Source organism: Brienomyrus brachyistius, chromosome 12 (assembly GCF_023856365.1).
Source record: "Brienomyrus brachyistius isolate T26 chromosome 12, BBRACH_0.4, whole genome shotgun sequence".
Taxonomy (NCBI): domain Eukaryota; kingdom Metazoa; phylum Chordata; class Actinopteri; order Osteoglossiformes; family Mormyridae; genus Brienomyrus; species Brienomyrus brachyistius.
Window position 1 is genome coordinate 15,854,050 of NC_064544.1, and position 21,825 is coordinate 15,875,874.

Below are 21,825 nucleotides of genomic sequence, written 5' to 3' on the forward strand. Positions count from 1 at the left end.
CCATCGCAGGCTACACTCATACACCAGTCACTCACACATACACACTTACGAGCAATTTAATAACTCATTAGGAAGGTCAGCATGTTTTTCGACATTGGGGGGAAACCAGAGCACCTGGGGGAAACCCCACAATGACTGTTTTGGAATTCCTGATCTGTAGCATTCTCTATTTAGCCTTATTGGAGCATTACTAAATGTTTTTAATAGGCTGTGGATGTGGATATGTCTGTGTCCTCTAAGCCCACATTATGCACCTCTCAGTAGGTTCACTAGTTGGAGTTGGGATCCGTTGCTACTTTCAGAATACATTTCTGGGTATGTCTAAAATCAAAAAATATCGATCATTTTAAATTTGCTAAATGCTAAAATATTCATATTCAACTTACAAATAGGTTTCTAATGGTTTATAAATAAATAACTGATTGCTAGATGATTGTACCCCAGTTGAAGTATGATCATGAATTTGTCTACCATTAACTGACACATATTTTATTATTATTAATATCAAATGATTAATTAATTACTTAAACAACTTGCTATGGATAAAGGTGCTATCAGCTGTCTGCTTATGAATGACTTGTCAGTCACAGAGTCAGTGTTACTGATGCAAAGTAGGCCTTTCATTATCAAACACCATGTAACAAAATTAATATAAAATTATGAATCATTAACAAACATTAAACATAGTTAAACGTTAAATTGTTGGTTTCTTTAAAACTAACCTTCACCTGGTTTATCAAAGGGATATGTGGAGATCTGGGGACTGACTGGGAGGTCGGAGTATTTGATCTGTTGACAGTTTGCATATGTTGGATTGACAGCACAACTCTTTATGCAGAGAAAAGCTATTCCTCTTAAACACTGTCCACTTAAACAACTTAGTCAGTGTACTGGGGAAGGGATAGATCAAATAGACCGATATAAGGTTTGCAAAGTAATTTCATGTTAAGGCACGACCCAAATGCAGGCTGTAGGTTGGCAAAAACCCTTGCTGGGGAATTTACTGATATGGCAAGAAGGTGTTTTTGTTTAGAGCTCCGCCAGGAGGAAGACTGAAGGATCGGTTGGGCGGAGCGAGCAGAGTGTGACATTTTTTAAAATAGAAAAATATAGTTCATTTTGTTACATGCCAAAATCTTTCGATACACTTACAATTAGGGTATTTGGTATCATTTAAAAATATGTTTTGATGTATCTTTGTGTGTTAAGTATTTTCTTAGAAGGACTTACAGGTTAGGTTTAGGGTAGGTTTAATTCCAGTTAGGTCCTCAAGATTTATATATATTCTTAAGGTGTTTCAATATTTTGTCCACATCCAGTGTAGTCTAGGTGATGTTTTAAATACTTCATAAATTTAACGTTTGATTGCAGATATATGGTTGTTTGTTTTTAGCCAGTAATGTATTTGGACCTTTGCCAGTATGACGTTTCCACTAAAAGCAAAAGTAAAACTAAAGTTGTTTCTGACTTCCTTAATTTAATACATGCGAGTAATTTATAATAATGTTTAACTTATAGTGTCTTATATTGCTTGATATATGTCCTTCTTTGGAGGCAGGACTTAATTTTGCTAGATTGAAAACACGTCTGTGAATAGTGACGCATCTGCAGGTAAGCAAGTGAACATTGTTTAAATTTTGAAACTTACAATTGTGCCGCAGGCCTATTAGACCGACTTTTTCTACGGTTCAACCTTTGAAATATTATTATATGATTAGAAAATGGTGAAAAATGATATTAAATCACGTTGATTTAAGTTCCTCTCATATGAGGATGATGCTATGTTGTGGTACAAAGGAGAATTTTAGGTGACTTCAAACCACATAATTCATGTAAAACCACTGGGTACAGATTCGAAAGGGTTTTCCCCCATAATACTGGTATATCGTTGATCAGTAATTGGTACATTCGTTTTTAAATATTTTTAAAGAAAATACTTAGACATGATTAGTTTTGTTGTAGGGGAGACTGGGGATAGATATAACATTTTTTACATTTTTGCCTGTACCTCAGAGCTCTTTTAAGGAATCTTTTGATACAAACTTTGATACAAACTTTGATACAAACTTTGATACAAACTTTGATACAAACTTTGATACAAACTAGCTGCATGCGTCTTCTATTAAACAGCACAGGTTTCATCTCTGTATCACAAACGGACAATGAATGGTTTAGGCTCGAACACTTGGAGTGAAATGTTACAATTTATCCTATAGTCAGTAATAAGTGTAACATAGCTCTGGGTTAAATATAATATTATAAATGATTCAAGATATTTAAAGTTTTTCATAATTTTTTTGTTCAACAACATTTGTGGGTACTGTATGTTTGCATATGGGTGCAATGTATACTAATCACAATTAAAATCAAAGATCATAATAAAACCAAAGAAAACGTGCAACGTTGTCCCAGTTTTAATAACTGAATAATAGTGTGGATCCGCGACATCGTTAGGCCTATTTTACTGGGACTTTAGCCCCGTTAAAATGTTTTTTAGTCTCTCCCAAGTAAATGTACACTAATTAGTTTAAATAATTTGAGCCAAAATAAATAAATAAAAATAAATGAATAATCTGAGCCATTTCCATCAGACCCCCCTAATAAAGGCTTAGCCCCCCCTTTCATAAGTCTCTAGTGACGCACCTGGTGTGCATGTCTCCCTCTTTTGTGTGAGTGTGTGTGTCTGTGTATGACTGTGGATTATGTTTATATGTTTATTATACCAAATGTCCCGCACAATGTGATAAAAGTTTGTTTTGTTGACGTTGTGGGGACCATTTTTCAAGTCCCCACTAAGATCCGTGAATGCAATCAAAAAAGTAAAAATGCCAAAAGTCTTATATTTTGTTTGGTTACTTATGGTTACGGTTAAGGCTGGGTAGGGGCTTGAAGTCATCATGTTGGGATTAGAGATTTCCCCATAGAAATGAATGGAGAGTCCCCACAAAGATATAATTACAAACCTGTGTGTGTGTGTGTGTGTGTGTGTGTGTGCGCGAGCGGGTATACCTATCCTTATGGGGACACAATGTCCCCATAACGTGATAAATATCCATTTTTTTTCTCTCTATTTTATAAACTCTATTTTATAAAAATCGGTGAAAAAACTAAAAATGTACAAACTCTTGTATTTTGCTTGGTTACTTATGGTTATGGTTAGGACAGGGTAGGGGTTAAGGTTGTCATAGTTAGCTTTAGCATTTTTGCCATAGAAGTGAATGAGCGGGCCCCATAAGGATAGGTATACCCTACATGTGCGTGTGTGTGTGTGTGTGTGTGTGTGTGAGATGTTATTCACCTTCAGAATCACCATGGTGACAGGTGTATTGAACTCCTCCTAGTGTTCAGGTTTGATGGGCCCACTTTGGACAGACTATGCATTTCACACAATTTTCCTTTGACTTTGAAATGTTCCATAGACACAATGTAGAAGTTCCCTGAGCTTGAGAAATGCCCTGTTGTGTAGCGTGAGAACTGGCCTGGTGGGAGTTGGAGAAATAGCGTTACAGCTATCCCAGACTGTGTTAGCCGAGAACAGGGTTACCTAGCAGCTACTGTAAGAGCAGCAACATTAGCACACAGAACCTGTATAAAAGGAATTTACATAGGCATATAATACAAATTATTTAAGCTTGAATAATGTAAGTACAAATCTTGCAGTCCTATCACAAAAATTACACTGACAAATTGACAAAAAGTCAAAAAATTACTTTCTTACCTCAAATTTCTTTTTTGCTTACAAATCCGAGTGTGTTTGCTACAGGGTGTTCCTTCTTCACACGTGAAATAAAGACTAAACTGAGCATGTGTAGAGTGAGTTATGTGATTTGCCTCTCGTTCCTGATTTAAATAGACTTTTTTTATGACTATCCTATGTTACAATCATCCCCAGTTTCCCCTGTAGCCTTTGTTGAATTCTCATTTTTCACAGATAAACAGAAGTCTGTATTTACCTGAATATTACTGCAGTCCAGCGATGGAGGACAAATGGTCTTCATGCTCTTGTTTCATCCTCTTGCTATTCCAACACGTCAGTGTATCCAGACCAGGTACAATAGATCATTTTCATACTCACTGACAAACTAAACTAAATACTTACTGACAAAAGTTTTGTGTGTTTCTTGTAAAAATGGCTCTTTACTAACTTATGAAATGTGTTACTGTTGTATTACTGTTCTTTTCAGAAAACTATGAGGTTCTTGGTCCATCAGACCCTGTTGTGGTTGCAGCCGGTGAAGATGTGGTTCTGCCATGTTTTCTCAAGCCCAATATCAGTGCTGTGGACCTGGAGGTCAGGTGGTTCAGAAAGGACTTCACAGAGTATGTGTATCTATACCAAAATGCGAAGAACATTAGTACAAATCAGATCCCATCTTACAAGGACAGGGCATCGCTGTTCCCAGATGAACTGAAAAAAGGAAATGTTTCATTAAAGCTGAAAGGAGTACAAAGTTCAGATAGCGGCCGGTATAAATGCTTTGTTCAGTCTCCAGAATCGCACGATGATTGGTCCATTAATGTGATTATCATGGGTACGTATATGTATTTTTAAAATTAGACAAATATTTGTCTTTATTATACCAGAAAAATTTATATATCTGGAATTTTTAACTGATTAGTTAAAGATCCTAAAAAGTCTCTCTATCTCTAGGAACCCAGTCAGTGATCTCCATTGAAAGAGACGGAGGCAGAGGAATTAGTTTCATGTATGAGCTTAAAAGCTGGTATCCTGATGCTGAAGTTACCTGGTTGGACAGTGAAGGTCAAAATCTTAAAACTGAATATTCAGAGACACACAGAAGCGGAGATGGTTCTCTCAGTCTGAGAGGACGTGTCATTGTGCAGGAGAGAGACAATAACAGGTTCACCTCTCGAGTTTTACAGAAACAGCTTGGTCTGCTGAGAGAGGAGGTCGTTGAAATATCTGGTGAGTGATATACAGTAATTTAAAAGTATTTAAAGTCTGGCACAGTATGTTAAACTTTTAAATAAGAATTCCTGCAACATGTCAGTATCCTACAAGTTATGGTTTATTATCTTGGTCATCATTAACCATTAACTTAATTTTGTCCTGACAACCAAACAATTGGGCTTCCGGTAGAACTTCACAAAATGAAAACTGACAATATAAAAATGTGTACGTTAATGCATGTTGCTGAAAAAAACATGCTTAAGTAAATCTAATATATCACATTTTGTTTCACAGGTGAGATGTTTCACCATGCCTATCCCTGGAAGGTGGCTTTCTGGTGTCTTCTTAGTGCTTTTGCATTAACTGTAATGGCATTTTTAATTTCCTGTAAAAAAATGAAAAGGAAAAATGGTAGGTTGTTTTTTATGTTCTAGTACTGAGTACTTACACTAAATATAGATGAATCCCCCCAACAGCTAACAAAATGACTTGGTTTCTCCTCAGTTGATCTGGCGTGGTGGTATACTGTAGTCTCATATGAAATTATGTGTGGAGTTTAACCTACAAGATTTTTGCATCTCTCATGCTTATTTAGCATAAATGTAACATCTTGTCACAATGTAAATGTAACATAAATGTCACTACTTCTGTTGTGTGGTGGATAAGCATCACAGAAAGGTGGCCAGGACCTACAAAAGTTCTGGATCAAGGAAGGCCAGTGGAACTCGGAGCCAGGAACTAGGTACCTCAGCTTCAGTAGGAAGTGTGGTGAGAAGTTGGCTTACAGACTGGATCTTGCACGCGTTTCGTTTTCCTCCCCAGGGGTTATACTTTCAATTGGCACTTTTGCACGAAGGTTTGGGAACCTGCTTCCTGGGATGACTGGACCTGGGACTTTTGTAGCTCCTGGCCACGTTCAGGTCAACCATCAAGAATATTAAGAAATCTTGTCTCTTAATATTTTTTCAGCATTTTTTTCCAGCAACATGGAATATCAGAATACTGTGGAGTATTTCAGATTTCTGAATGTCATGAAGTTTTAGTCTCCTGTTTATATGATGAAAGGTTGTAAGGGTCAAGCAGAGATAGGATGGGATGCGCACTGATGCATGAATATACTGAGGGATATTTCAGATTCTGAATGTTATTTGTTTGGCTAAAATAAGATAGACTTTGATTCGAGGGAAAAATCTGTTAATTATCCTATGGATGGTTGAAGAGCCATCATACTAAATGTCTTGAAATAATTTCTTTGACTGGCTCATGAATCCTGTGTTAGTTGTCTATCTGTTCTGCTTTTCTCAGCTCATTACTATGCTTTCATTGTCCTATATACTGCATGCACTTTGAAAACTTACATTAGAATTCTCACTAAAATCTTCTTTAACAAAAAGTGTGTATCAAGGATGGCTGTAGTATGATAACAAACCTCGAATGGAGGAACATTATAGCTGCTACATTAAATCATGTTCTATGTCCTACAACAATCACCCCTGACTACCATCTCTGTTCTTCAACAGCTCAGCTCCAGGAAACGAGAGGTAGGTTCTGTTTGTCTCTTTGTGTCTCTATGTATGTACGTATGTATGTACGTATGTATGTACGTATGTATGTACGTATGTATGTATGTATGTATGTGGATCTTTCAGTACATGTGATCCAATTATAGCCTCATGCCAAAGGCATGGATTTGGGTATAGACTGCAGGGCCCCTACCAATACTGCAGGGGTTTTTACATCAACATGGAACATCAAATACAGATTCCATCCATCACCACTTAATTCAAAGAGGGGTTGCGAGGGGGCCGGTAGCTTATCCCAGGAACAAGGGGTACAGGCAGGAACCAACCCTGGGCAGCAGCCAACACACTGTAGGGCACACACATTCACAAGGCCAATTTAGACTCACCAATTCAACCTGCCCTGCACGCTTTTGGACCATGGGAAGAGATCAGAGTCCCCGGCCAAAACCCACACAATCCTGGGGAGAGCGTGCAAACTCCACACAGAAAGGTCCTATGTCCGGCCCAGGGACCAAACCCAGGACCTTTTTGCTGTGAAGCAGCAGCACTAACCACTGTGCTATCATGCCATCCAAATACAGAATCTTAAATTTATTTATTTAATTTTATGTAGAACATTTTAAATAGTCAACATATGTTCCTGTTATGAGTGCTCCCTTCAGTGGGTTGGCACCCCATCCTGGGTTGTTCCCTGACTTGCAGCCATAGGCTTCAGACCCCCCACAGCCCTGACTAGGACACGCAGTTGCAGAAGATAGATCCCTGGAATGGTCTATAATCCATCCTACAAAATTTGACTGATCCATGAATTTTCATTAGAATTCAAATAGAACATTATGGGGCGGCATGGTGTTGCAGTGGTTAGCACTGTTGCCTCACACCCGGGTTCGAGTCTCTGCCTGGGTCACAGGTGTGCGGAGTTTGCATGTTCTACCCATTTCCTTGTGGGGTTTCCTCCGGGTACTCTGGTTTCCCCCCACAGTCCAAAAACATGCTGAGGCTGATTGGAGTTGCTAAATTGCACGTAAGTGTACATGTGTGAGTGAATGGTGTGTGAGTGTGCCCTGTGATGGGCAGGCCCCCCATCCTGGGTTGTTCCCTGCCTCGTGCCCATTGCTTCCGGGATAGGCTCCGGACCCCCCGCCACCCAATAGGAAAAGCGACTTGGAAAATGAATGGATGGATAGAACATTTTTCTACAAAGAGTATGTAGCATGGATGGCTGTAGTACAAGAAGGAACCTCTAACAGAGGAACATCAAACTGCTACAGTAAATCATGTTGTATGTGCTACACCACTAACCTCTGACTAATATCTATGTTCAACAGCTCGGCTCAACACAACGAAAGGTAGGTTCTTTATGTGCCTTTCTGTCTGTCTGTCTGTCTGTCTGTATGTATGTTTGAATGTATATGCATTTTGCAGCACAGGCTATCAAATTATCAATACTCCCATCCAAGGTGTAGATTAATGCATAGATGGTGTGGACTTGTTCCTACCAATATTGTGTGAGTATACAGAGATCCTGCCTGTTGATATTTTGTCAGCACATTTTTCCCAAGAGCATGAAACATCAAATCATCAATCAGGAAGCAGAGACAGGATGGTATATGCGCTTATGCATAAATATATTGTGGGATAATTAAGATTCATGATTTTCTTTTTATTTATAGGGTTTGGCTAAGATAATATAGCCTTTAATTCAAGGGGGAAATCTGCGAAGTATCCCAAGGATGGGGGGTGGGTGGATAGTTCAGTTCTCCACCTGGGTTCCACGTGTGTGGAGTTTGCATGCTCCACCCAGGTTGCTGTGGGGTTTCTTCCTGGTATTTTAGCCCACACCCCCCCATCCCGCAGACACACAGCCCAGAAACATCTTGAGGCTATTTGGAGTTACCAAATTGTCCATAGGTGTGTTTATGTAGGTGTGCCCTGCAATGGGTTGGCACCCCATACTGGGTGATCCCCTGTCTTGGAGCCACAGGCTCCAGACCCCCCACAGCCCTGACTAGGACATGCAGTTACAGAAGTTGGATCCCTGGGATGGTCTATAAACCATCCTACTAAATTTCTTAAAATCATTTGTTTGACTGATCTATGAATTCCATATTAATTATGTGTCTGTTTTGCTTTTCTCAGCTCAGCACTGTCCTTTGATTTTCATATACACTGCATGCACTTTGTAAACTTACATTAGGATTCAGTCTAAAACATTCTTCTACAAAGAGTGTGCAGCACGGATGGCTGTAGTATGAGAAGGAACCTCTAACAGAGGAACGTCAAACTGCTACAGTAGATGATGTTGTATGTGCTACACCACTAACCTCTGACTAATGTCTATGTTCAACAGCTCGGCTCAGCACAATGGAAGGTAGGTTCTGTATGTGTCTGTCTGTCTGTCTGTCTGTCTGTATGCATGTATGTATGTATGTATGTATGTATGAATGTATATGCATAATTCAGCACAGGGTATCAAATTATCAATCTTCCCATCAAAGGTGTAGATTAATGCGTAGATGGTGTGAACTTGTTCCTACCAACATTGTGTGAGTATACAGAGATCCTGCCCGTTGATATTTTGTCAGCACATTTTTACCAAGAGCATGAAACATCAAATCATCAATCAGGAAGCAGAGACAGGATGGTATATGCGCTTATGCATAAATATATTGTGGCATATTTAAGATTCATGATTTTCTCTTTATTGATAGAGTTTGGCTAAGATAATATAGCCTTTAATTCAAGGGGGAAATCTGTGAATTATCCCAAGGATGGGGGAGGGTGAATAGCACTGTAGCTTCGCCCCCATGGGACTTGAGTTCAGTTCTCCACCTGGGTTCCACGTGTGTGGCATTTGCATGCTCCACCCAGGTTGCTGTGGGGTTTCTTCCAGGTACTCTATCCCACGCTCCCCCCCCTCCCACAGACACACACAGCCCAGAAACATCTTGAGGCTATTTGGAGTTACCAAATTCTCCATAGGTGTGTTTATGTGGGTGTGCCCTGCAATGGGTTGGCACCCCATACTGGGTGATCCCCTGTCTTGGAGCCATAGGCTCCAGCCCCCCCACAGCCCTGACTAGGACACGCAGTTACAGAAGATGGATCCCTGGGATGGTCTATAATCCATCCTACTAAATTTCTTAAACTCATTTGTTTGACTGATCCATGAATTCCATGTTAATTATGTGTCTGTTTTGCTTCTCTCAGCTCAGCACTGTCCTTTGATTTTCATATACACTGCATGCACTTTGAAGACGTACATTAGGATTATAACTAAAACATCCTTCTACAAAGAGTGTGCAGCACGGATGGCTGTAGTATGAGAAGGAACCTCTAACAGAGGAATGTCAAACTGCTACAGTAGATCATGTTGTATGTGCTACACCACTAACCTCTGACTAATATCCATGTTCAACAGCTCGGCTCAGCACATCGGAAGGTAGGTTCTGTATGTGTCTGTCTGTCTGTCAGTCTGCCTGTATGTCTGCATGTATGAATGTATTTATATATATATATATATGTATGTATATGCATAATTCAGCACAGGCTATCAAATTATCAATCTTCCCATCAAAGGTGTAGATTAAGGCATGGATGGTGTGGACTTGTTCCTACCAATATTGTGTGAGTATACAGAGATCCTGCCCATTGATATTTTGTCAGCACATTTTTCCCAAGAGCATGAAACGTCAAATCATCAATCAGGAAGCAGAGGCAGAGTGGTATATGCGCTCATTCATAAATATATTGTGGGATAATTAAGATTTATGATTTTCTTTTTATTGATACGGTTTGGCGGGGCGGCATGGTGGTGCAGTGGTTAGCACTGTTGCCTCACACCACTAGGACCCAGGTTCGAGTCCCTGCCTGGGTCACATGTGTGTGGAGTTTGCATGTTCTCTGGATTGCCCGTAGGTGTGTGCGTGAGAGTGAATGGTGTGTGAGTGTGCCCTGCGATGGGCTGGCTCCCCATCCTGGGTGATCCCCTGTCTTGGAGCGATAGGCTCCAGACCCCCCACAGCCCTGACTAGGACACGCAGTTACAGAAGATGGATCCCTGGGATGGTCTATAATCCATCCTACTAAATTTCTTGAAAATATTTGTTTGACTGATCCATGAATTTTCATTAGAATTCAAATAGAACATTCTTCTACAAAAGAGTATGCAGCATGGATGGCTGTAGTACAAGAAGGAACCTCTAACAGAGGAACATCAAACTGCTACAGTAAATCATGTTGTGTGTCCTACAACAATCACCTCTGACTAACATTTGTGTTCTCCAACAGTTCAACTCTGGCAAACGGAAGGTAGGTTCTCTATGTATCTGTATGTATATTTTTACGTGGATCTTACAGCACAGGCTATCAAATTATAGCCTCATCTGATAGGTGTATATTTCGGTATAGGTGGTACAGTATGGATATGTCCCTACTGTGGGCATATACAGAAATCTTGTCTGTTGATATTTTGGTAGCTTTATTTCCAACGACATGAAACTTCAAATAAGGAATCAGAACTTTTTAAATTATGTTATGTAGAACATTTTATTACCACATTGTTGAAAGGTGATAAGCATGTAAAACCACATTGGAACTAACAATTAAATACAAAAAAACCCAAACTGATTCATTGTAAAGAATAGCTTTTATTGCATCTCTGGGAAATGCTCAACATCATGCATAATGTTAATTAAACAGTAGAAAAAACTTTGTTGATGTATAAAACTTCAAAGACAGTTTTTGAAAACTTACATTAGGATTCAGGCTAAAACATTCTTCTACAAAGAGTGTGCAGCAGGGATGGCTGTAGTATGAGAAGGAACCTGTAACAGAGGAACGTCAAACTGCTACAGTAACTGATGTTGTATGTGCTACACCGCTAACCTCTGACTAATATCTATGTTCAACAGCTCGGTTCAGCACAACGGAAGGTAGGTTCTGTATTTGTCTGTCTGTCTGTCTGTCCGTCTGTCTGCCTGTATGTCTGTCTCTCTGTATGCATGTATGTATGTATGTATGTATGTATGAATGTATATGCATCTTTCAGCACAGGCTATCAAATTATCAATCTTCCCATCAAAGGTGTAGATTAAGGCATAGATGGTGTGGACTTGTTCCTACCAATATTGTGTGAGTATACAGAGATCCTGCCTGTTGATATTTTGTCAGCACATTTTTCCGAAGAGCATGAAACATCAAATCATTAATCAGGAAGCAGAGACAGGATGGTATATGCGCTTATGCATAAATATATTGTGGGATAATTAAGATTCATGATTTTCTTTTTATTTATAGGGTTTGGCTAAGATAATATAGCCTTTAAGTCAAGGGGGAAATCTGTGAATTATCCCAAGCATAGGGGGTGGGTGGATAGCACTGTTGCTTCGCCCCCATGGGACTTGAGTTCAGTTCTCCACCTGGGTTCCACGTGTGTGGCATTTGCATGCTCCACCCAGGTTGCTGTGGGGTTTCTTCCAGGTACTCTATCCCACGCTCCCCCCCCTCCCACAGACACACACAGCCCAGAAACATCTTGAGGCTATTTGGAGTTACCAAATTCTCCATAGGTGTGTTTATGTGGGTGTGCCCTGCAATGGGTTGGCACCCCATCCTGGGTGATCCCCTGTCTTGGAGCCATAGGCTCCAGCCCCCCCACAGCCCTGACTAGGACACGCAGTTACAGAAGATGGATCCCTGGGATGGTCTATAAACCATCCTACTAAATTTCTTGAAATTATTTGTTTGACTGATCCATGAATTTTCATTAGAATTCAAATAGAACATTCTTCTAGAAAGAGTATGTAGCATGGATGGCTGTAGTAGAAGAAGGAACCTCTAACAGAGGAATATCAAACTGCTACAGTAAATCATGTTGTGTGTCCTACAACAATCACCTCTGACTAACATTTGTGTTCTCCAACAGTTCAACTCCGGCAAACGGAAGGTAGGTTCTCTATGTGTCTGTATGTCTATTTTTACGTGGATCTTACAGCACAGGCTATCAAATTATAGCCTCGTCTGATAGGTGTATATTTGGGTATAGGTGGTACAGTATGGATATGTCCCTACTGTGGGCAAATACAGAAATCTTGTCTGTTGATATTTTGGTAGCTTTATTTCCAACAACATGAAACTTCAAATAAGGAATCAGAACTTTTTAAATTATGTTATGTAGAACAATTTATTACCACATTGTTGAAAGGTGATAAGCATGTAAAACCACATTGGAACTAACAATTAAATACAAAAAAACCCAAACTGATTCATTGTAAAGAATAGCTTTTATTGCATCTCTGGGAAATTGTCAACATCATGCATAATGATAATTAAACAGTATAAAAAACTTTGTTGATGTATAAAACTTCAAAGACAGTTTTTGTAAACTTACATTAGGATTCAGGCTAAAACATTCTTCTACAAAGAGTGTGCAGCACGGATGGCTGTAGTATGAGAAGGAACCTCTAACAGAGGAACGTCAAACTGCTACAGTAAATGATGTTGTATGTGCTACACCACTAACCTCTGACTAAAATCTATGTTCAATAGCTCGGCTCAGCACAACGGAAGGTAGGTTCTGTATTCGTCTGTCTGTCTGTCTGTCCGTCTGCCTGCCTGTATGTCTGTCTGTCTGTATGCATGTATGTATGTATGTATGTATGAATGTATATGCATCTTTCAGCACAGGCTATCAAATTATCAATCTTCCCATCAAAGGTGTAGATTAAGGCATAGATGGTGCGGACTTGTTCCTACCAATATTGTGTGAGTATACAGAGATCCTGCCTGTTGATATTTTGTCAGCACATTTTTCCGAAGAGCATGAAACATCAAATCATGAATCAGGAAGCAGAGACAGGATGGTATATGCGCTTATGCATAAATATATTGTGGCATATTTAAGATTTATGATTTTCTTTTTATTGATAGGGTTTGGCTAAGATAATATAGCCTTTAATTCAAGGGGGAAATCTGTGAATTATCCCAAGGATGGGGGATGGGTGGATAGTACTGTTGTTTCAGCCCTATGGGACTTGAGTTCAGTTCTCCACCTGGGTTCCACGTGTGTGGCATTTGCATGCTCCACCCAGGTTGCTGTGGGGTTTCTTCAAGGTACTCTAGCCCACACCCCCCTCCCACAGACACACACAGCCCAGAAACATCTTGAGGCTATTTGGAGTTACCAAATTCTCCATAGGTGTGTTTATGTGGGTGTGCCCTGCAATGGGTTGGCACCCCATCCTGGGTGATCCCCTGTCTTGGAGCCATAGGCTCCAGACCCCCCACAGCCCTGACTAGGACACGCAGTTACAGAAGATGGATCCCTGGGATGGTCTATAAACCATCCTACTAAATTTCTTGAAATTATTTGTTTGACTGATCCATGAATTTTCATTAGAATTCAAATAGAACATTCTTCTAGAAAGAGTATGTAGCATGGATAGCTGTAGTAGAAGAAGGAACCTCTAACAGAGGAATATCAAACTGCTACAGTAAATCATGTTGTGTGTCCTACAACAATCACCTCTGACTAACATTTGTGTTCTCCAACAGCTCAACTCCGGCAAACGGAAGGTAGGTTCTCTATGTATCTGTATGTATATTTTTACGTGGATCTTACAGCACAGGCTATCAAATTATAGCCTCGTCTGAAAGGTGTATGTTTGGGTATAGGTGATACAGTATGGATATGTCCCTACTGTGGGCATATACAGAAATCTTGTCTGTTGATATTTTGGTAGCTTTATTTCCAACAACATGAAACTTCAAATAAGGAATCAGAACTTTTTAAATTATGTTATGTAGAACATTTTATTACCACATTGTTGAAAGGTGATAAGCATGTAAAACCACATTGGAACTAACAATTAAATACAAAAAAACCCAAACTGATTCATTGTAAAGAATAGCTTTTATTGCATCTCTGGGAAATTGTCAACATCATGCATAATGTTAATTAAACAGTATAAAAAACTTTGTTGATGTATAAAACTTCAAAGACAGTTTTTGAAAACTTACATTAGGATTCAGGCTAAAACATCCTTCTACAAAGAATGTGTAGCACGGATGGCTGTAGTATGAGAAGGAACCCCTAACCGAGGAACGTCAAACTGCTACAGTAAATGATGTTGTATGTGCTAAACCACTAACCTCTCACTAATATCTATGTTCAACAGCTCGGCTCACAGATAAGGAAGGTAGGCTCCGTATGTGCCTGTGTGTGTGTCTGTCTGTCTGTATGTATGTTTGAATGTATACTGTATGCATCTTTCAGCACAGGCTATCAAATTATCAATCTTCCCATCAAAGGTGTAGATTAAGGCATGGATGGTGTGGACTTATTCCTACCAATATTCTGTGAGTATGCAGAGATCCTGCCCGTTGATATTTTGTCAGCACTTTTTCCCCAACAACATGAAACGTCGAATCAGGAAGCAGAGACAGGGTGGTATATGCGCTTATGCATAAATATATTGTGGGATAATTAAGATTTATGATTTTCTTTTTATTGATAGAGTTTGGCTAAGACAACATAGCCTTTAATTCAAGGGGGAAATCTGTGAATTATCCCAAGGATGGGGGAGGGTGGATAGCACTGTTGCTTCACCCCCATGGGACTTGGGTTCAATTCTCCACCTCGGTTCCAGGTGTGTGGAGTTTGCATGCTCCACCCAGGTTGCTTTGGGGTTTCTTCCAGGTACTTGGAAATATCCTACCTACTGTAAGGTAGATCATTGTTAATATGTTTTAAAATTTACAAAATCCAATTTTCTTTTTGTGAAATGTCTTTAGACTAAAGGAGTCATTGCAGACAGTGGTACATCGTGTTGTTTGCACTAGTCATTTGACTGAAGGTCTTGATAACCTCTGATGGGTTAATTGGGTATAAAATTTTATTCTCCTGTATATAAGAAAATGTTTTAAAAGTGGAGCAGACTTATGGTATATGCAGTCATGCAAGAACATACTTTGAGGTCAATTAGATTTCGGGACGTTTTGTTTGGAGTGTTTAGTTAAGATACAATGGACTTCAAGGGTACATTTGTTAATTATCCCAGGGATATTTCAATTTCTTGAAATGATTTGCTTGACTGATTCATGAATTCCGTATGTTGTTTTCTGGGGCTTTTCTAGCTATTGAAAAAAAAGTCAAATTTACCTGGGGCTTGAGTTTTTTTTTTCATTTTGAAACAAGTTTAGCATCAGGGGTAAAATCCTCGGGGGCAGGCTTATAATTCTCAGGGCTATAGTCCCGAGTGATCGGGCCTAATGTCGCCCATGGTTGTGTGTCTGTTCTGCTTCTCTCATCTCAGCACTATGCTTTGATTTTCATTTATACTGCATGCACTTTAAAAACCTATATTAGGACTTAGACTAAAAAATTCTTCTACAAAGATTTTGCAGCAAATATTACTCTAGTATAGAAGAAAACTTCTAACAGAGGAACGTCAGTACAGTACTACAATAAATCATGTTGCTGCCGCAATCACTGCTAACTAACATATATGTTCTTCAACAGCTCAGCTCAGCCAAATGCAAGGTAAGTTATGTATATGTCTGTATGTATGTATGTGGATATTCCAGCACATCAAAGACCATCATATTATAGCCTACTGTCAAGGGCATACATATGGTTATGGATGGTATAGAGTTGTCCTTACCAATATTACAGGAGTACAATGTGTATATACCAATGTTGAAACCAAACTTATGCCCCTACCTCCTACTGTATATACTGTATATGAAAATGATGTGAAGGTGGAGAACAGGTAGGAATTCATATACATTTTCAGCATGAAAATGCTGTAGGGTATTTTAGGATTTCTGAATGTACTTGGTTTTATTAGATTAAGACTGAATTATATATAGCAGCAATTTTCAGTTATTTTCCCAGAGGACCAAATTCCTTTAGCAGTACAAAGTAAAGGATCAACACCTTTACTACCAAGGGCTACCAATCAGGGCAACTTTGTTGAGCTAGAGCTGATTGGGGGGTGGGTGATGGATTGATCATGCAGGCCAGACATCTAACTCTCACCGCCAGCCTATTGGAGAGCTCTGATTCCAATCACCTAGCAGTTATTAGCAACTTAATAAGTTTGATGTAAGCATGACAGATACAACAATCACCACTGTCTAACATCTCTTTTCTTCAACAGATCACATCTCAAAAATACTAGGTAGGTTCTGTATGTGTGTGTATTCATTTTGCTTAATGATGGGGATACATTCTGTGTAAAATGTGTCATTCGGTCATTTCATCATTGTACAGACTTCATAGAGTGTACTTGTACGATTGTTTAACCCACTACACACTGGCTGCAGCTTTGGAAAATATTTAATAAATATTTGTGAATTAAACTTAATGGGGAAAAATGATAAATACTGGAATGTAAAGAATGCAGCCCTGATATTATATCTGTTATGCACGTTAACATGTGCTCTACAGGACTTAGAAATAGATACAAATGTAACAATGGAGCAGTTCATGAATTCAAATTTCAGCAGCTACAGAAGCTTTATTTATGGTGAGCAATGAGACCAATGAGAGGGTCTCTATGAGCCGTAATATCTCCACTTCCACTAATCTAACCTATTCCAGCAACTTATATTGATTTTTTTAATGTACATGATAAAGTAACAGTATTTCAGGTAATATATCACTGATGCCGCATGTTTGCTTATAAACTCTCCATAGTGCTAGATTTATGCTTGCTGTTCTTCTGTATTTTGTTCCCATTTCCAAGAGCAGTGGGGGTCCGAGTGTTAATGGGATGAGGTCCTCTTCCCCATACATCCTTCATCTCTTAAAATTAACAATGTTTCCTATTCCCCCCTTTCAGATATACACAGATTGTGTTGCCAGTTTGCACATCATTGAGATGAGGGGCCTGTAACATGCAGGCATTATTTGGCACTTTCATGCCAAAGTTCTGGAACAATTTTAATATATCAGATATACAACTAACATTTAGCATTTGTTTTATTTTTAAAATGAATGCCTTTATTCATACTAATATTTTTATTGCGGACAATCTAAGGTATCACGTATGTACTGTAAAGTCTTAAATGCTCTTGAACGACCTACAATGTAAAATTATGTTGCTCCTGTCATTTTTAAGTACTGACAACACTTGAATTTTTGGTGACATGAATATACCAACAGGATCTGACTGACAGATCCAGCATATCCCAGCCCATTATTTCTCTAGTTCTGACTAGTATTAACTGAATGGCAAGATGGCATATGAAGTTTCCTTAGTATGGATGTACAGCCAGACAATGCAATTTATATATGAGTATATATGAGTTATGCCCCAGATTTTGTGTGTATATACAGTATCTCACAAAAGTGAGTACACCCCTCACATTTTTGTTTATATTATTTTATTATATCTTTTCAAGGGACAACACTGTTGAAGCAGTTCAGACATTAATGGCTGTGTGTTGATTTATTTTGAGGGGACATCAACTTTACACCATTATACAAGCTGTACACTGATTACTTTACATTCTATCAGAGTTTCATATCTTTAGCGTTTTCCCTTGAAAAGATATAATAAAATATTTACAAAAATGTGAGGGGTGTACTCACTTTTGTGAGATACTGTATATATATATATATATATATATATATATATATATATATATATATATATATATATATATTTATTTTTTTTTATTTTTTATTTTTTCCTTTGATTAATATTTACATGTGCATCTGGAGTCAAAAAATGCATTAAATGTTTCATGAGCGGGTGGCATGGTGCTGCAGTGGTTAGCACTGTTGCCTCACACCTCTGGGACCCGGGTTCGAGTCGCCGCCTGGGTCACATGTGTGTGGAGTTTGCATGTTCTCCCCATGTCGTCGTGGGGTTTCCTCTGGGTACTCCAGTTTCCCCCCATAGTCCAAAAACATGCTGAGGCTAATTGGAGTTGGTAAATTGCCCTTAGGTGTGCATGTGTGAGTGAATGCTGTGTGAGTGTGCCCTGCGATGGGCTGGCCCCCCATCCTGGGTTGTTCCCTGCCTCGTGCCCATTGCTTCCGGGATAGGCTCTGGACCCCCCGCGACCCCGTAGGATAAGCGGTTTGGAAAATGGATGGATGGATGTTTCATGAATCGTTATTTTGTCCATCACTGGCAGTTAGCCACTTAAGCACTGGCTATTAACCCCTTTCCCCAACCACATGGAGAGGAGGAATAACAGGTCAAAGGACTTTAAATCTGCCAGTTTTTAAATATTCTTTCTGTCAGTATCCGGCTTGAAGAGTTGACTGCATTAACAGTAGCAATCACATGCTGCCATTCAGCAATTATTTTTGTTCATTATACTTGGTGTTCCTCTACTTTGAACAATATAAACTTTGCACTTTACATGATGGGAAATTTCTTTTTTTCCTCCTATTTGTGGTTCCTTTTCTCTGAAATGGCACTACAAACATAGGATGTGCACATTTATATATTTGTAATTTGTATTATATTTTTATTTGTACTGCCAGTGTAGGGTAATTAGTGGGTCTCTTAAATGTGCACTCGAGTGAATGGTTCTATGAGAAGTAGGATTTTTGGGCGGCATTTGGCTCCATGGGTTAAGCATCTGTTTGTGAACGAAACAAAAGGCCCTGGTTCCTCAAAAAGGTTCTGGTTCCTAGAAAGAGGACCCATTGTTATATACTTTTAATAGTTAAGTAGTTTTCATTTACTTTTATTTATTTAGCAGTATGTGATTCAAATATTGCATTGCTGTCCTCTCTTTTGTATCTGATATGTTAAATATTACATACCATAACCATCTCATTGATCACTCTGTGCTTTTTTTCTCCACAGACTTTGAAGTGAACCTAAAAAATGCAGGTGAAGCTACTGGTTTTTCACTCAGATTAGGCATTTTCCACAGTGAAGCTCAAACCTACTGTATGAAACTGATAGATAACTCATGTAAAGAGATTAGCTGTGTGTCTGACGGAGGCACCAACACCATGATAGCTGATGATCCTAGAGCTCTCGAGGGCATAAATGCTAAAAGAATGCTTACATTTCAAAGTAAGGACATTATTCTCCAGCAATCAGGACACATCTCCAAAAAGCTGCTGTTAACTTGCATAGTCAGACCCATTCAGTTGTAAGTTGCTGACGTAATTACTGTAGCAACTATGCTTTTTGTAAATACACCCCAGATTGGTATTATTGCTTTTCATTGAATACCTTTATTTTCATTAAAATAGAAACCCATAACACTGTATTCACACTCTATTCATGTGTAAAATATTTTTTTTTGCACAACACAATTTCCCTGTCATTTTTTTCTTCAACAGTTGATGTCACCCTGGATCCTGATACGGCAAAACCCGAGCTCATTATCTCTGAAAATGGGAAAGAAGTCACATATAGAGGCAATAATCAGAACCTCTCCAGCAACCCACTGGGATTGAATGACTTCGGCTTTTATGACTTACGGTTTGATTTATACCGGTTAGGTGTTTTGGGGAAGGAGGGGTTTACCTCAGGTAGACATTACTGGGAGGTGATGGTTGGGAAGAAGACTGAATGGGCATTAGGGGTTGTTGGGGTCACAGATGGGAAGGAATATGAATCTTCTTGGGGTATAGGCTTGAGTCAAGGTAGGTACCAGGCTTTCAGTAAACACTGCATGAACCTCTATGTGAATAAAGAGCCAGAGAAGGTGGGGATATTTGTGGATTATGGAGAGAGGCAAGTCTCCTTTTACAATGTGGGGGCAAAGTCTTATATTTACTCTTTCTTTGATTTGGAATTCAAAGAGGAGCTCTATCCATTTTTCATACCTCCATTGAAACGGGATGAGGACAATTTAGCCCCACTGATCATAACTCCTGTTCAGGACCCTGAATGAATTTTGTTTCCAGATTATTTTCCAGTGTTCCGATTTAGGAAAAGTATATTTCAGTTGCTCATTTAATTTTAGTGCAGTAAGTGTAGATTGAATCATCGTGTCACGAAAAATAAATAGTGAGTACGGAGTGCAGTGGGTTAAATGTGTTCTCTCACAATTCCTGAATAATCTGAGTAAGGGATGCATTTAGAATGCAGTTAAGGAGATGAATATGTACATTACTGAAGACAAAAGGTTGTGCGTGTTTAACCATGTTGTGTGTGTTTAACCATTTCCTTTGTAAATATAATTACAGATGTAAATATCTGCAAATATGTTTTTTTTTTTAAATCAAATAGAATTCAATATGCTTATCTGTTGTTGCAATATATAGTAAATGTAAATAATTTGATATTGAAGTTTTTAAATAGATCTTTAGAAAAAAAAACTAAAAGTTAATATATGTAAATACAATTGTTCCAGAGAGTGTTTTGTTTCCTGCTGAATTGCTTTGAATCCTGTCTTTCACAAATCATTAACAATTTCTTCTTATGATTGTCTTTAATATTATTCAAGTGCTTTTTCTTTATTTTTTGCTTGTAAGTGGAAGTAATAATAAATGATATCTCCATCTTCCAACTGCTTATCTACTCTATGTATGTAGGGATAAATAAGTAAAACAAAGCAAAATCACATACTTGAGGATGTATTGCACTATTTAAAAAATAAAAAAAACATTTTAAATAATACAGCCACACACAGCTTGAGATTATAAATCCCCTTGCATGATCAGTTTGTATTTGTGAGTTTCTTGTGGGGAAACTGAAAATTCACTTGTATCTGCAGGTACTGAATAATATGTAATACTGATATTTCAATTTACATCCTATCAAGTCAAATCCGATTGCATTTATGTCCGAGCTCGTTAGTAAATATGCACTGATTTAGAGACACCTGAACAGACGTAGTAGGATGATAGTGGGTGTCACGCTGGGCGTTAGCGGGTGAGGCGCACGGACAGGGCGACGAGCAGGGGAGCAGGCGATCAGGCAGGAGTAGGGAAAACAGGGGTTTATTTGATTAACGGGAACGTGGAAACATCTGACACCAACGAACATCATCAATGACAGACAAGGGAAACTGGGGAGACCAGGACTTAAATACACCAGGACTAAGCAACATAATCAGACGGGGCTGGATACAATCAGGGAAGCACACATGGGTAAGCAGGGGGCGTGGCACACACGAGGATCGGACGAGCTGGGCGTTACAGTGGGTGTATTGCTTTTCATTATAATTTGGTTTATTATATTTACATTATTTGTTGTAGAGTACTTTATGTACATTACAGTACTGTACTTAATGTCTTGCATTTCCCCCATAATTATTGAGATACGCCCAAACTGACATGCGTCTGGTGGTCCCAGTCCCAAATGTGAACAGATATTTGAATTTAAGCATAAATCTGTCTTTCGTGACTGAGATGCAGTACAGGGTGGGGATGAGTCTGGCGCCAATCCCAGGATGCAGAAGGCA

At 38.9% G+C, this 21,825-nt stretch overlaps 1 protein-coding gene across 1 annotated transcript; it reads left to right on the forward strand.

Moving 5' to 3' along the window:
• The first annotated feature begins 1,093 nt into the window (after window positions 1-1,093).
• On the forward strand, window positions 1,094-20,928 carry LOC125704807 (butyrophilin subfamily 3 member A1-like). The gene is made up of 19 exons (XM_048970847.1): window positions 1,094-1,611; window positions 3,932-4,049; window positions 4,185-4,532; window positions 4,652-4,927; window positions 5,207-5,323; window positions 6,433-6,453; window positions 7,764-7,784; window positions 8,786-8,806; window positions 9,857-9,877; window positions 10,726-10,746; window positions 11,349-11,369; window positions 12,362-12,382; window positions 12,985-13,005; window positions 13,990-14,010; window positions 14,613-14,633; window positions 15,956-15,976; window positions 16,596-16,616; window positions 19,266-19,292; window positions 19,754-20,928. The coding sequence occupies exons 2-19, from the start codon at window positions 3,977-3,979 to the stop codon at window positions 20,308-20,310; spliced, it is 1,650 nt and encodes a 549-aa protein (XP_048826804.1). The 5' UTR covers window positions 1,094-1,611; window positions 3,932-3,976; the 3' UTR covers window positions 20,311-20,928.
• The last annotated feature ends 897 nt before the right edge of the window (window positions 20,929-21,825 follow it).